Raw genomic sequence first — 14,718 nt, 5'->3', positions numbered from 1 at the left:
ACTCTACTCACCTCTATGCTAGGCCTGGTACAAGGAATACAGCATTTGTTTTGTTTGATTATGTTTCAGAAGACAACAAAAGCTAATTTCAGGACCCAGGACTTCTGCACTGCCTTCTTGACTGGTGCCTTCCTTTTCTGCTACTGTTTGTTGTTCACTAGAAAGAAAAGACTAAAACAACATTTGTCATCATTATAGAGATCATTTTTATCACAGTACAGTCTAGAAAAAATAATACATGAACAAGTGTAAAACAAAAGTATATTTTGACTTTGTCAATGTTTATATATCATAGTAGTGTACATATTTGTATAGCAGAAAAATCAGTAGAAAATAAAGTTTTGCTTGAAGATGAATGGTAGCGAAGACCTTTTGAACCTTGCACATGAAGGCGGACAACGTGAGGAATTTTGTTAGTATTTTGGAAAAGAGGAAATGACACAAGGGTGAAGACATTCCGCCATCGGGAGGAAGTTCCTCCTGAGGGAACGCTGACACATAACAGCGATCTTGGCCACAACGTCACAACGTGTTTGTCTTCTCAAATAACATTATAGCAGTCCACTGGCAAAGGAGAAGCCCCCATAAAATACTCTCGTTTCCTCATAGAGGTATAAATGTGAGAGTGAGCTGCGTCCCAAAGCATTCTGGGAGTCGTAGTCCACTTCAGGAGCTCTCGGAGCAGAGGAAGCGCTCCCTCGGGTCGGGCACGATGAAGCCTTCCTTCTGCTCGCTCTCTCGTCTGATGGCCATGACGAAGGACTGCTTGGGGTCGATGACCGCCACGCCGTCTCGGTCCACGCCCGGCGGCTCCACCTCGGCGTAAGAAGGGTGGCCCGAGCCGCGGCGGAACTTCATTGTGGGCCAACGGGCCGGACGCCGCTGCAGACGGGCAAGGTCATTTTGGGAAAATTCAGCCTTCAACACAAGTTTTACACAGCAACATGAAATTTGGTCAATCATGAGTAAAACCACAGAAAAGTCTTATGAACCAAAACCTGAAAACATGCAGGAAGTCATTTATGTGGAAAGTGGCCATTTTAGGGGCATTTTGATTCAAATGTACATTTGGTAGTAGTATGCCTGGCATGTTATTTGAACATTTAGCCTCTAAAGACAATTTCCCTTGGCACGTGATACAACATGGTAGGCATGTCTATCATGAGTAGACCCACTAAATTAAACTACGGATGTCATGTCTAAAAAGACAAAGTAAGGTTGCCATTTTGATTTATTCAAGTGGCCATTTTAGAGTCTTTTTGGTGAAAACTTACATTCGCTAGCATTTCTCATTTTCTCATGCCCATTCCTTGTCCAGAAGTCAGCATCATGAAATCCAGTAGGCAAATCGACAGTGAGTAGTCCCACAGAAAAAGTCTTAAGAACCCATGCCTGAAAAAACACATGGAGTCTGACAAATCTGGTTTGGAATGACCATTTTGAGACATTTCCCCATCCAGGAACACATAACATGGAATTTAGTTGGCATGTTTATCATGAGTAGAACCACTCAAAAATACTCAATAAGCCATGGCTTAAAAATGGCTTAAAAGACTCAGATCAAGTCTTCCATTTTAGTTTAAAATGGAGACGTTGTTGAAAATTTGTATTTGGTAAGATAAATTGGCTGTTTTAGTGTGAAGTGGCCATTTTAGGGTCATTTTCAGGGGTCCTTCAAAAATTAACTAAAGAAGTGAGTAATGATGTCATTGTGTGTGGGTGGATCATGGTACCAAATTTTTACCTAAACAAAAATGTCTCGCAGCGCTGCCAGGGACATTTTGAAAGTTCAGCCTCAAAAACTAGTTTGTAGTAGCAACACAAAATTTGGCAGGCATGTCTATCATGAGTAGAACCACAACAATGCCTGAAAAAAGACAGGAAGTCTGCCATTTTGTTTTGAGGCAGCCATTTTAGTCGTTTTCTGAGGTCCTCAATAATTAAGTCCTAAAAATGTAGCCCAATTCCTACCAAATTTGAAGCACGTGAGGGCAACAGATGGGCAACACCAAATTGCGAAACATTTCATAAGCATTACATTAATGAAAGGAATTGTGTAGCTGTACGTATCGCTTGTTATTGATTTACTGACCTCCATGAAGAAGAGGCTGGCGCTAGACGTGGGGTGATTGTACACATAGATGGACACCAGGATGCCCGTCGCCATGACGACCATCACCATGACCACACCCACCAGAAGACCCGTCTGCTCCCGTTGGCCTGTGTCATTGTCCTCGCCACTCGCTGTGAAAACACATGTGTGGAAATGCATTGTTATGAGATCAAACAAATATTCGTGTCACAGCTTACGGGACACTTTATGATGCACCTACAGTACTTAATAAGAATGAGATCTAAGACGAGCTTTACATCGGCACTCCACAACTCCATTTTCTGTATCTGGTGGGTCATTGGCCTCACTGCTATCAGACTGCTACATCTGCACCATCATTCGGATGTGCACCAAAAAGAAATACATTTTTTTTCTGAGACTGTGTGCCTTTGGCAGGTTGTGCAGAATGCCAGAAAACTAACTAGTCCACTAACCAAACAAAGCAAAAAACTAAAACGAACAAACTGATGAACTAACCCATGATTAAATAAACTACCTAATAAACAAATTACCCAACAACTAATAAATAAACATAACTTGTCAATGATCTAACTAAATAACAAATTAACCAAATTATAACTGGAACTAATAAACAAACTAGTTGACTAATGAGGTAACTAACTAATGAATAAACTAATAACTCAGAAATAAACTAACATACAATGAACAAATTAACTAATTCACAAACAAGCTACCCAATGAGGGAACAAAAACCCTCCTGAGACATGTTAATGAATGAACTAATGCAACAACAAACAAATAAAATAATTAATGAACTTCTAGTTAACTAATGAGGTGAATTAAAAAAAAAAAAAACTCTTGAATAAACTAATAAAACTACTGAATGAAAGAACTAAGTCATGAGGAAGCTAACTAATGCACAAACCAGCTAATGAATGATTTAACTAATAAATCCACAAACTGATGAGCAAACGGACAAACTAATAACTAAACGTCAAACTATTTGACTAATAAATTAACTTAAAAAAAAAAACTTAACAGCTAACTAACTAATGAGCTAATGAACACACAAACGTATTAACTAACCAACGAATAAATTAGCCAACTAATTGAAGAACAAACGAGCTAATGACCAAACAAACACTTGAATAAACTAACAACTAAAAGAATGAACTCGTAAGCAAACAAAAATGATACTGGTTAAGTAAGCATTACTCAAAAATTCCTTTTTTTTTTTTCTTTTTTTTTTACTTATCTACTTGTACAGTGTATTGCATTACTATTAGCAATAATACGATTAAAGCTATCATTGATAATTGTTGCTGTATTATGACGGAGTTGTAATGACGAGCGTCTCCCTTCAGGAAAGGCAATTCCAGCAACATCAGGTTGAAAGTCTTTCATCATCAGGGCAACTTCAATTATGATGTAACACATACAGTACACGGTTTGCACACGCAACGAAACTTACACAGTAGTTAACAAATAATAAAATACAGGAAGTAACAGAAACAGAACGGCAGATATCAACTCTACATTATTGAACATGCAAGTAATAAAGGAAAAAATGATTGACATCGTCAGGTGTGAAGCAGTATGGGGTGATGTCAGCTATGCCGTCCCATCTCACACCTATGTGTGTCCAATGAAGGAATGAGAGAGATCGGTGTTTTCAAGCTGGACATACAGTCACTATGTTGACATTGTGTCAGCTAAAGATGGAAATATTATGCTCTGATTGTAAAACATGACGTCAACTGAGAAACATTTGGAATCACAGCACGCTACATTCGAGCTAACAGAGAAAGCAAAACAGGTTGGGGGAGGGAAGCAGAGATGCGACGAAAGCAGTAAGTCCATCAATTTATAGTATATGATACGATCTATCCGTATTAAAGTAATGAATTAACCAATAAGCAAACCACATAATGAACAAACAAGAAAGAGAGCTAACTAGCCAACTCAATACATCAACACCTATCGCCTAGCATTTTTTGTTTATGATGAAAATGTTGTGCACTTGTATTGAATGTCATTACATTGCCCAACAATACTCTTTGTTTCTCAGCCATGCGTCATCTACAAACAAGAAAAATCATCCACATAAAAAACCCACACACAAAAACAGTTATTACATTTGCCTTTTTGACCAAACTGACAACAACAAGAGAACATCACATTGACGTGGTGGTCAACAACGGCGTCTTTGGGGCCCATAAAAAAACTGTCCTCCATGTTGTCAGTCAGCCACAAGGCGGCCGCATAGCCACACATACATTGAGGACACTATGCAGTATTTAACATGGTGCTGTATACACTCAGCTATGTGCTAACAGAACACTGGCAAATAGCTCAACACCCCCCAACCCCACCACACACACACTGCACGTGACAATATCACAACAAGCATGGCGTGATGATGATGACCAACACAAAGTGGCATATGCTTTGAAAAATATTGATCTATGTTTACTTATATGCTTGTGATGGATTATGCGTTGTACAGGATTGGTTGGTATATTTTCAAGTTTTTATTCATGATATGTATATTTTTTCATGAAAAATAAAACAAAATAAATGTGTATCATATCATTAATCTAAGCTACCAAATATTTAAGTTATATCTATATTTTGTTATAATTATTATAAATATTTCCATACTATGGAGTTTGAAATTTTACAATACACTTTTACTTAGATTTTTTTTTTACATTACAGAGTTGTTATCAATGTGGAAAATGTATGCAAATATTTTATTTTAGAAATATAAAATCTTCACAATTGTATGTTTTTATTGATCTAAAAAATAAAGACTGCATAAAGACTTTTTAAATAAATATTTTTCACCCTCACTCAACAGAATTGTTTTCCTAATAGCAAAAAATATTGCAAATATTTTTATTTTAATAGTATTTATTTTCATCTTTTTTTTTACAACTCTATGCTTCAGTAATATTTCAAATTCAGCATGATACAGACTTCTGTATATTTTATTTTTCTCACTCACCGCAGTTATATAAAAAAACAGTAAATAATTTGTTTTATATAAATATTTATTCAATCTTATATTTAGATTAGAATGGAAAAACTCTTTGTAAAAACGACTTAATAGTATATTTTTATTTAATATTTTCACATTTATATATTTTTAATACAGTAGCAAATTAACCTGGATTATTTTATAATTTAAAAAAATATTCTATTTGTTAACGTGAAAATTCTGCATTACAAGTACTTTTACATATTCCCTCCATACTTGATTTGGTTTCATTAATTTAATCGTGTGTATCTTTGTTAAATCAATTTTATTCCATTTTCATAATGCCAATGAACTTTTAGCTTGATTAAAAATAATATTAAAAAAATTATCCAAATCTAAATACTGTAATGCTTAAAAAATGCTGATAAACCTTCAATATGCATTTTCCACGAAACCAGCCCCCCCCCCCCCCAAAAAAAAAAACTGAACAAAAAAAAATATGGAGATAAATAAAATAATAAAGAAATAAATATTAAATAAAAAATCTGCGAATAGGTGAATCTGTGAGCACTGAACTGCAAGTATGCAAGGGTCCACTTAACTATATGTTTATTAAAAGTAATTCTAGGATGTCGTAACAATTGTGCCATATGTTGTAAAAGCTCTAATTTCTGTGCTTTGGCAGAGGTCTCCGAGTCAAAAGTGTTCTTTACAATATGTGCCCCTACTAATCTAAACACGGTATTCCGACTAATATTGCGTATGTGGAATATAAGTTAGGCAACAAAACCCACCTGTTTTTAACCATCCAGCCATTTTGTCACTTGCTGCCGACTGAAATTTGATTCTCGGGCTTAACTTGCGAATGCCACATGACCAAACCCAGAAAACAGGTGAGCTGTGATTGGTCGTTATCTGAGTCAGCAGCAAGTGGCAAAATGGCCGCCTCCTGAGATGGATAAAAATGGGTGGATTTTGTTGCTTAATTCTTGTTCCACAAACGCCGTATGAATCATCATGAATGCCATGTAGACAGTAATGGGGGCGCAGAGAACATATTATTGTAAAGACCACTTTTGACTTGACTCCCTTTTAAGAAAACTGTGAAGAAGACCTTTAGGTTGGCTGGTGGAGGAACAAGAACTGGACGTCGCCTTTCCGTCGCTCCGTGTCGGTGAGTTTTCGGCAGCTAACGTCCCGCCAAGAGGGGCGGCAGTCGGGCTGGAGGTCTTCCGCTGCTCCGATGTCGTGGCCGATGGCGCCCTAGCAGTGGGCGCCGCCATCAGGTGGTGGGATGACGTTTCTGTGACGTCGGGTTCTCTCAGGCAACGGCGATCTCGTCTCTGGAGGAACACATTGGAGGCTTTTTTCGAACACTTCTTTTGAGGCGTTGTCAGGGGATTTTGGTCAAATGTTGGGCTCACACTTGAGCTCCATCTCATGATACACAAGTCTAAAGCTAGCTTAAGCCTATTAAACAAATTGCCTTTTTTTTTTTTAAACCCACATTATTTTTGAATTGATTGGCGTTCCATACAGCATAAAACTTGAGCCCTTATTTGTCATTTTCTTGTTTTTAATTTTGTTCCTCTTTAACGGTTTTTAAATGACATTATATGTACTGTACAGCACTGAATGCCAACCTCCTGCTGGCATCCGTGGTCCACCCAGTCCTGGCGGTTCCGGTCAAAGCCGCTGGAGCATCTGGAATAAAACAAAATCCCCCCCAAAAAAGGTTGAGGTGGTGATGCGGATGGTGAGGAATGGTCCGCATTCCGGAGGCGGCGTGCTGTGTGTGCTTTTCCGTCTGACCTCTGCAAGCGAGAGCACCAGCTGCAGTTGAAGCCAATCTGAGAAGTGACACACGGAGCACAGCTGGAGAACTGCAGGCACGCTGAGGACCAACACACACAGTCAGGAAGGCTTTTCCGAGCCACCCAGGATCAACACCTTCGTAGACACTAGAGATGGTCGTTTGTTTCATTCAAAAAGTCGCACTCGAACCTCATATTTGCAAAGATCTGTTCATTTTTATCTCATGTTTATCTGTTTATATGGTTGCCATTGATTGGATGTTGTTTACAGAATTGACTTCCTTTTTTCTCTTCACTCTTAAAGATTGTGAGTATTTTTCAGGTGGAGATGTGCACTTCCATCAGTCGTCAATGGCAATGCCTACCTTTCGGCGAGTGCACCTTGATGCGAAGCCTTGAAAAAATGCACAGACTGAGCACCGACTGAAGCAGGTTTATGTTCGTCGATCGGCGTGAGTGCAGACGAGCCTTCTTATTCGATGTATTTTTGCGAGGCTTCGAATCATAAAGCATAAAGATGGGCATCGTCATTAATGGGAATTGATGATTGATGGAAGTGCCCACCTTTAGTATTTTTTATGTTGATGTTGTTAATGTTGAGGAGATGCAGGTTAGTTTTTCTTAATTTTTTTTGTTTGCATCTCATTCTAAAAAATATTTGAGGATTCTTTACATTTTATGCATATGTAGTGGTGCCTAGTAGTTTAATTTGTTACACCCCACCACCACCACCACCACCACCCGCCTCATGCACTCTAATATTTTTGTATTTAAAAACATAGAGTTAGAACATAACTAATTAGAAAGTAACAAATTAAACAGTTTATACAACATGATTTATTGCTGCAGTTCATATCAGTGTGCTGCTTCTTCTGGTGGTCTTGGTCACCAGGGGGCAGCATAATACGACGGAAGGAAAAATGAACAAAAAAAAAAAAAGTCAGACACAAACGAAGAAGAATAGTACTACTTTTAGTTGTTTTCTGTAAGGAATAAATTACATGCTATGCGTGTTGTTATATTATCTGTGCATCACGTTCAAGTATCTGTTGCTTCTAAAACCATGACTATCGATGCTAACTATTAGCACGTCAGCGGTGTTATGAATTGTGTTAGCATCAAGCTAAGCTGATATTTTTAAGGCAAAGTTATGTGGTTGTTTTAAATATTATACATACTATAATTTTCTATGTTTCATGTTTATTTTAACAAGAAACTTCAACTGGGAGTGACAATAAACAGCTTGAAGCCTCTTTTTGGAAAAAATTGTTCAATATTTGCCGAACTGCTGCTCAATGTGAATAGAGTTGCGTTCACTGCCACCATACAGCACTCATATCCCGAATGGTGGCTTGTACCTAAAAAAAATTTTTTTTTTTAAACTCGCAAGTTGGGTCACTCATGGCTCAAGGTACCAGTCTTATTTAATTTTACAACAAATTTTAATTATAAATAGGGGTGTCAAAATTAGAGTGTTAATTTTGAGTTAATTTAAAATTCCTTTAACGCCATAAATTTTTTAAACGCACAATTAAAGCTACTGAACGTAGAATATTCAATTTTGAATCACTACTGCCACCTGCTGATGAAAAATGAAACTGCGCACACCCTTCGTCTCACACACGCAACACGCACACGATGCGACATTCACAGACAGAGCGCGGGAAATTCAAACCCAAATCCAGTCTGAAAACTATTGTCCAGAGGCTTGCAGGAGTACCCATTGTAAACAGCTAAGGTGTTAATCTACTAATTAGAAGACATTTCAGTCATAAATGGTCAAATAAAAAGGCTACTGTAAAGATATTTTTGGGAAAAAAGTTCCATATTGTAGCTTTAATGACCGCCCCTTACTTGGAAAGCCTGTGCTGGGGGAATTCAAGTCGCATCGCAGCAGACATGTACAATACATTTAATAATAATTCATATATTTGTGGCGACTGGGGTCAAGTTGTATTTTACAATTTAAAAAATGTGCAGAATTTCACAAGTTGTTTCATGTGAAAGATCAGATCGCTCTTAATATGAAAATAAAACTGCACTGAGCTGTCACCAACGTATTACAAATATAATTATGCCATCTAGTGGCAGAAGGAGACCTCAACACAAATCAATATCACACTCGCTTTTATTCAGTACAGTAAACATCTTTTTAATTTTAACTCAGTTTTATGATTTATTATGAAATTACTGTATCAATGACTTCAAGATGCAGTCATATTTCTATTTAACATTTTTTCCACTATTATGTTAAAAAGAGTATGAAAACTTATGGTAAATTTTATTGTATATTTAGAACAGATATAAAATGTGTAATGAATCGTGAGTTAACTATTGAAGTCATGCAATTAATTACGATTCAACATTTTAATCGCCTGACATCCCTAATTATAAATATTACAAGTACATAGTTTACATGTTTAATTTAATTAGCATATGTATTTCAGATTGTTCACATGTATTTTTTCAAAAGATGACAATTCTGTGCAATACAGACATTCAAATGCTATTTTAAAGACGTGAAAAACATCTGCAAATAGTTTACTTTTATAATTATATACTAAGTCTATATTTTTGACATGTTTGAAAGCGCTATATAAATAAAGATGACTTGACTTGACATCATATCAATAATACATTGTTCAAACTTCAATTGACTGGATTGACTTACTTGGGAGAGGTTGCATCTCTATAGTGGTCGCATTGGAGATTTTGGACTTGAGAATGTCCACCCGATGGTACTCATAGATGGTTCTCCGCCGCACATCTGCCAGACAGAAGATGCTGTTAAGTGGAACATTATTTTTTTATGTAACTATGTAATTTAATGATTGTGTATTGACAACATATTGAGATATGAAGAGCCCTCATCAAGGGCTATCATCTGTTTGGTGACTCATTGGGGTTGGGTGCAAATTTGGACCTCACTACTTTTCACCCTAGGTAATCTATTTAAGCTCAAGGCCTTTGCGTGCACTTAAGATAAAATAACACACATACTGTATATATATATATATATATATATATATATATATATATATATATATATATATATATATCATTCTGTATATTTGTGCTGGAAAATAACAAACCAAAAAATAGACTACGCTTCGGCAGGATAACAAACGTACAGAAACATAAAGCTAAATATCTTGTCTTCGCTTTGGCAATATAACAGACAAAGCAACAGTTTGCCACAAACAGACGGACAAACAAATCATGATTTAGCAAATAGAAAAATCACAAAGATAAATGTATCGTTCCAAAAACTGGATTATCAAGCTGTATGAAGTCGTACTCACTCGGAATCTGTTCAATCTTGTGAAGCACCACAAAAGCGTCCGATAGGCCGACTTGGACTGGATGATTCTCACTACTGATGTCGCTGATGTCAATAGGAATCTATAGAGGGGGGGATGCAGACTAAGAAAACTCCCCAAAAAAGTATGAGGACATAAAATGAAAATGGCGGTCACCTCTTTGTATGCAAAGACGATGCGTCCGTCACTGTGCAGAGCAGCTTGGAAGGTGAACGTGCCCGAGTGGACGTTGTCCTGCAGGTGGAGGCGGGTCCACTGCACCACCAGGGCAGAGCCTGGTAGTGGCACCACACGGCATAATGAATGAACATTTGCGCCGTGGAACAGATTTTATAGCTAATACAGAAGAGAGAGGCTATCCACTACAATTTTTCCCTCAAAATGTGTGTATGAATTATGAATAGAAATTCAACACGAGTAGGACATGAAAATTCAATCATATAAAATGAGACAACGGTAAATAATTTTTCAAATGTATTTTAGATATATTTTTAGACTTTTTGTTGAATTATGTATTATAAAATACTGTATGTATTCCATATAATACATCAAATTTAAATAAAATATGAACACTAAGTCTAACATTAACAATAAGTAACATTTATATATACATTTCCATATGAATCAGATTCATTCGTTTATAAAAAACAATACAATACAAAATAATTAATCTCATATTTATGTTGTATTTAGTTTCAATTTGATCAATTCAAAATATATTAAAACGAAATTAAACTGTGTTCAGATTATGTGAAATATTTATTTAAATTTCAACAGCAAAATACTAAAAACATAACCAATAATGTTTTATAAGAAAACAGTTTCTACCGTGAAAATACAATGGTAAAATAAATGCTTCAAAAAAATTCTGCAATAACATAACTCCACTGAAGTTGTTTACCACGTAAGAATTTTGTGTAAATGTTATATTATTTTTATTCCTAAATAAATGAAAAAAACTAATATATTTAATTAAAAAGTATTTAAAAATTTCACATGGAACCGATTTATTTAAAATAAATAAAATAATATAATACACATGTATGTAAATATGTCAAAATGTTCCATTTGAAATAGATTCAGTAACACATATTAAATACATTTAATATTTAAAAAATAAATTCCGATATAAAAATATATTATTACATCAAAATTAAAAGAATATTGATTTTTAATTATTTTTCCAAATATGTAAAACAGATTCATTTGAAACAATCTATTTGAATAATAAAAATATCTTGTCACCATTATCAAAGTAAAAGACGGAGGAGTTGCTGGAGAGGCTGGGGTCAAAGTTGGCCATGAGCGGTGCGATGTACTGAGTTGCGGTGAGCAAGCGGTGGATGACATCTCCCGTGTAAATAAAGCCTGCATGGGGAAATAATATACTTATTTGTACTGTTTACAGACGCTGTACCAAATGAAGCAGCCAGTGAGTGTGAATGTACTTGCCTCCGGTTGCCACGGTGACTTCCTTCAACATGTGACCATAGAATGGGAGCTCAAAGGAAAGATTGACTCTCTGGAACAGATCAAAGTGTCATCATGCATTAACATGACGATGACGTGGATGGTGATGATGATGATGTCATACCTCAGCTTGGCGGTGCGTGTTGGGCAAGAAGCCGCGAGTCTTCCACTCGTTCTTGTTTGCCTGCTCCGTGTTGACCCACGTGTCTGCTGCACCCCCCACATCTCCGGGGCCGACGATTTTTGATGTGTAGTAGACGTGATCCATATTCTGGCACAAATGTATCAAATTAATCATTAACTCATTCACTGCCATAAATTCATTTTTAAAAAAGATTATTAAGAATTAGGGGTGACAGGCAATTACATTTTTTTATCGTAATTAATCGCATGACTTCACTAGTTAACTCACGATTAATCACAAATTGTATGTCTGTTCTAAATGTACAATAAAAAATTCTAGGTTTTCATACTCTTGTTAACAAAAGTGGAAAAATAATGTTGAACGAATAGAAATAGTTCAAATGAATTTTAGACGTCTATAGCCGTCAATGGCAGTGAATGAATAATATATATTTTTAAAAGATTATTAAAAATTTGGGGCGTCAGGCGATTAAAATTTGTTATCGTAATTAATCGCATGACTTCACTAGTTAACCCACGATTAATCACAAATTTTACATCTGTTCTAAATGTACAATAAAACAATCTAGGTTGTCATACTATTGTTAACAAAAGTGGGGGGAAAGCTAAACTAATAGAAATAGTTCAAATTAATTTTTGACGTTTATAGCCGTCAATGGCAGTGAATGAGTTAATAATAAGGACGGATGGGCGAATACCCGGCTTTATTTCCATGTACTCGAGACGTTGGCCGTCTTGCTCCTACTCTTTTCTGCCCTCTGGTCATGTACAGTAAGTGCTAGTAGTTAGCCATCATGCTATCGGCTACATGCTATTTGGTTGTGCATCTGCTTGATACAATTCATTTGTGTACTGTATGTAATTTTATATGAAATGACTCAACTCCACATTCTGTTCTACAATTATCATAGCACTTTTGTGCACTAGCCAAAGTTGGCGTGGGGATCTTACCACAATCTGCGTGGAGTTGTCGTGTCCCTCCTCCAACAGGTCGGCGTCCGAGTCATCCGGGTGGTGCCGGTCCCTGTAGAGGCCCCTGGGATCCGCGGCCCTCGTGGGCCTCTTCACCCTATTCATCTTCTCGGGGGGTCCGAGTGGGCTTTCTACAACAGTAAATTGTGTCTGGGCAAAAACTGGGAGTGCAAACATAAGACATTACAGTACTGTGTGAGTTTTACTAAGATAAACATTTTGGAACTCCAATGTGTCATAAAAATCCTCTATATGAAAACCAAGAACATATTTGTTTGTTCCTTTGTTTCACTGAAGTCTCTATAATTGACCTGAGGTGTAAATGCTGTGAACAACTGCAGCCCTGGTGAGGGTAAGCAGTAGCACTATAGACAATAAATGGATGAAGAAAAAGAATAACCAAACAAAACATGTACAATGACTCCTTCTACATGTATTGCCGTAACGTTTGTGTTCCATCCATTGCTTCACCGCAAGATAGATGCTATTTAGCTTTAGCATTAAGCTAGTGGACTGAAAAGGCTAAACCATATGGTTGTTAATACACAATTTACAATAATTATCTTTGTTCAATGTTTAGTTTGACACTAAACTTCAACTGGAAATGGTGATAAATAGCTTGACACGCTCACAAGTCAAGCAAGAAAACCCCCCAATTAAGTCACGTCACTCGTATCTCAAGGTACCACTACGAACACGTGGCCCGTGAAGGCACAGTTCAAGCAGAGGCCAACATGCTTCGCTCATGGCCAGAACGCCACTGCCGGTGACTCACTTTGCTCTTCACAGCCCAGGGTGAAGGAAAGCCTCCACACATTCTTCACACCAGCAAAGCCAGGCACCCATGGGTGCTGCTGTTGCTGCTACTGTTGTTGCCGGCTTTGTCACATGCTAAATCAATGAGCTACTGTTTGTATGGCCATACTTGCAACTGTGATATAAATCCTTGGAGGAAACAGGATGCATTATGTTGTATTTGTATAGACTTTTCCAAATAAAACATAACACTGGATTTGATTTTGTCAGTCAAATTAACATTGAAGAGTGATACATTTGATTTATGTCCAACAAAAACTATTTGAATTGAGATAAACAAATAATGTCCATGCTTTTGATACTGTGATTGTTATATTATTAAAATTTCAAAACTTTGTTGAGTAGTGCAAACACAACCTGCATGATTGACTTATGACGGCCCCTATTTGGGAAACTTAAAAAAATAAATCTTTTTTTTTTAAGAAAAAGACTTGCATTCAACGTCAATTCACTTACATTTGTAGTTTTTTGTTTGTATTTATGTATAAAGTAAAGTGATAACATAAAAGCTGTGCATTTTATACAACTATAAATACCAAATTGTTTATATTTTTCGTAAATTTTTTCACAAGTGAAAACAAAAACAGTTAGCCTACAGTCAGATAAAATTAAGAGTTATGTATTGTGCATTTTCCGTAGTAATTATCCCGATTTTTTTACATTGTATTTTTTTTTATAAACAATTTACTTTATTGTTATGATTATTGAATGCAAATGACACCAATCATGTTTAAAAAAAAAATAATACAAATAAAAAAAATGTTGGAGTTGTGCACTTGAGTGACTTACCAAAAGCAGGTCTTGGCGTCGCGTAATTTACAAGCTGGGAAACAATCAGCAGTCCCATAATAACACGAAGCATCTGCATTATTTTCTCCGAGATAAAGACTATTTAATATTGTTATTATTATCAATGTCAAGTTAAAATCCAGTACAAGGACGACAATTTCTCGGCGAGTTGTTTAAAAATGTCAAGACTTCCAAACCTGTGGCAAACAAGCTGGCCGCCACTTTTATCAACCCCAGTGACGACCAAGGCAACTTGAGGTCCACGCTGACTTCATGGACCGTTGGAATTAGCAACACTCACTCGGCCAAAAGTAGACATTTATCTTATTTTGTCACAAA

The 14,718-nt window shown here is 36.5% G+C and overlaps 2 protein-coding genes across 10 annotated transcripts in view; one reads left to right on the top strand and one right to left on the bottom strand.

The window, feature by feature from the left end:
- The window catches only part of myripa (myosin VIIA and Rab interacting protein a), a 22,387-nt gene extending 22,031 nt beyond the window's left edge, over window positions 1-356 (top strand). For 4 of the 6 annotated variants that reach the window (XM_077557871.1, XM_077557870.1, XM_077557868.1 and 1 more), the window contains one exon: window positions 70-356. In XM_077557871.1, the coding sequence (XP_077413997.1) occupies window positions 70-86 (17 nt within the window). In that variant the 3' untranslated portion in view covers window positions 87-356. The remainder of the gene's footprint in view (window positions 1-69) is intronic. The other 2 variants (XM_077557869.1, XM_077557866.1) reach the window with 1 other exon arrangement.
- plxdc2a (plexin domain containing 2a) lies at window positions 183-14,718 on the bottom strand. 4 transcript variants are annotated; one of them, XM_077557875.1, is made up of 14 exons: window positions 14,380-14,715; window positions 12,754-12,935; window positions 11,783-11,929; window positions 11,641-11,710; window positions 11,434-11,556; window positions 10,345-10,463; window positions 10,171-10,270; window positions 9,540-9,635; window positions 6,867-6,948; window positions 6,698-6,758; window positions 6,169-6,397; window positions 2,093-2,244; window positions 1,275-1,392; window positions 780-918 (listed from the first exon to the last, which is right to left on the bottom strand). In XM_077557875.1, the coding sequence occupies exons 1-14, from the start codon at window positions 14,456-14,458 to the stop codon at window positions 914-916; spliced, it is 1,563 nt and encodes a 520-aa protein (XP_077414001.1). In that variant the 5' UTR covers window positions 14,459-14,715; the 3' UTR covers window positions 780-913. The 4 variants fall into 4 exon arrangements, with proteins under 4 accessions (XP_077413999.1, XP_077413998.1, XP_077414000.1 ...); XM_077557873.1 differs by lacking the exon at window positions 1,275-1,392 and having other exon boundaries at window positions 183-918; window positions 12,754-12,905; window positions 14,380-14,718; XM_077557872.1 differs by lacking the exon at window positions 1,275-1,392 and having other exon boundaries at window positions 183-918.

The sequence above is a fragment of the Vanacampus margaritifer genome, chromosome 2 (assembly GCF_051991255.1).
Source record: "Vanacampus margaritifer isolate UIUO_Vmar chromosome 2, RoL_Vmar_1.0, whole genome shotgun sequence".
Lineage (NCBI taxonomy): Eukaryota > Metazoa > Chordata > Actinopteri > Syngnathiformes > Syngnathidae > Vanacampus > Vanacampus margaritifer.
This window is presented reverse-complemented; position numbering and strand designations above follow the sequence as displayed.

Excerpts from the sequence above, each read along its gene's own strand:
- plxdc2a (XM_077557872.1), bottom strand. The coding sequence starts at position 14,458 with ATGCAGATGCTTCGTGTTATTATGGGACTGCTGATTGTTTCCCAGCTT. Across the intron at positions 10,271-10,344 it reads TCGTCTTTGCATACAAAGAG|ATTCCTATTGACATCAGCGA; the intron begins GTGACCGCCATT and ends CCCCCTCTATAG. Across the intron at positions 6,949-9,539 it reads AGAGATGCAACCTCTCCCAA|CGTGCCTGCAGTTCTCCAGC; the intron begins GTAAGTCAATCC and ends GTTGGTCCTCAG.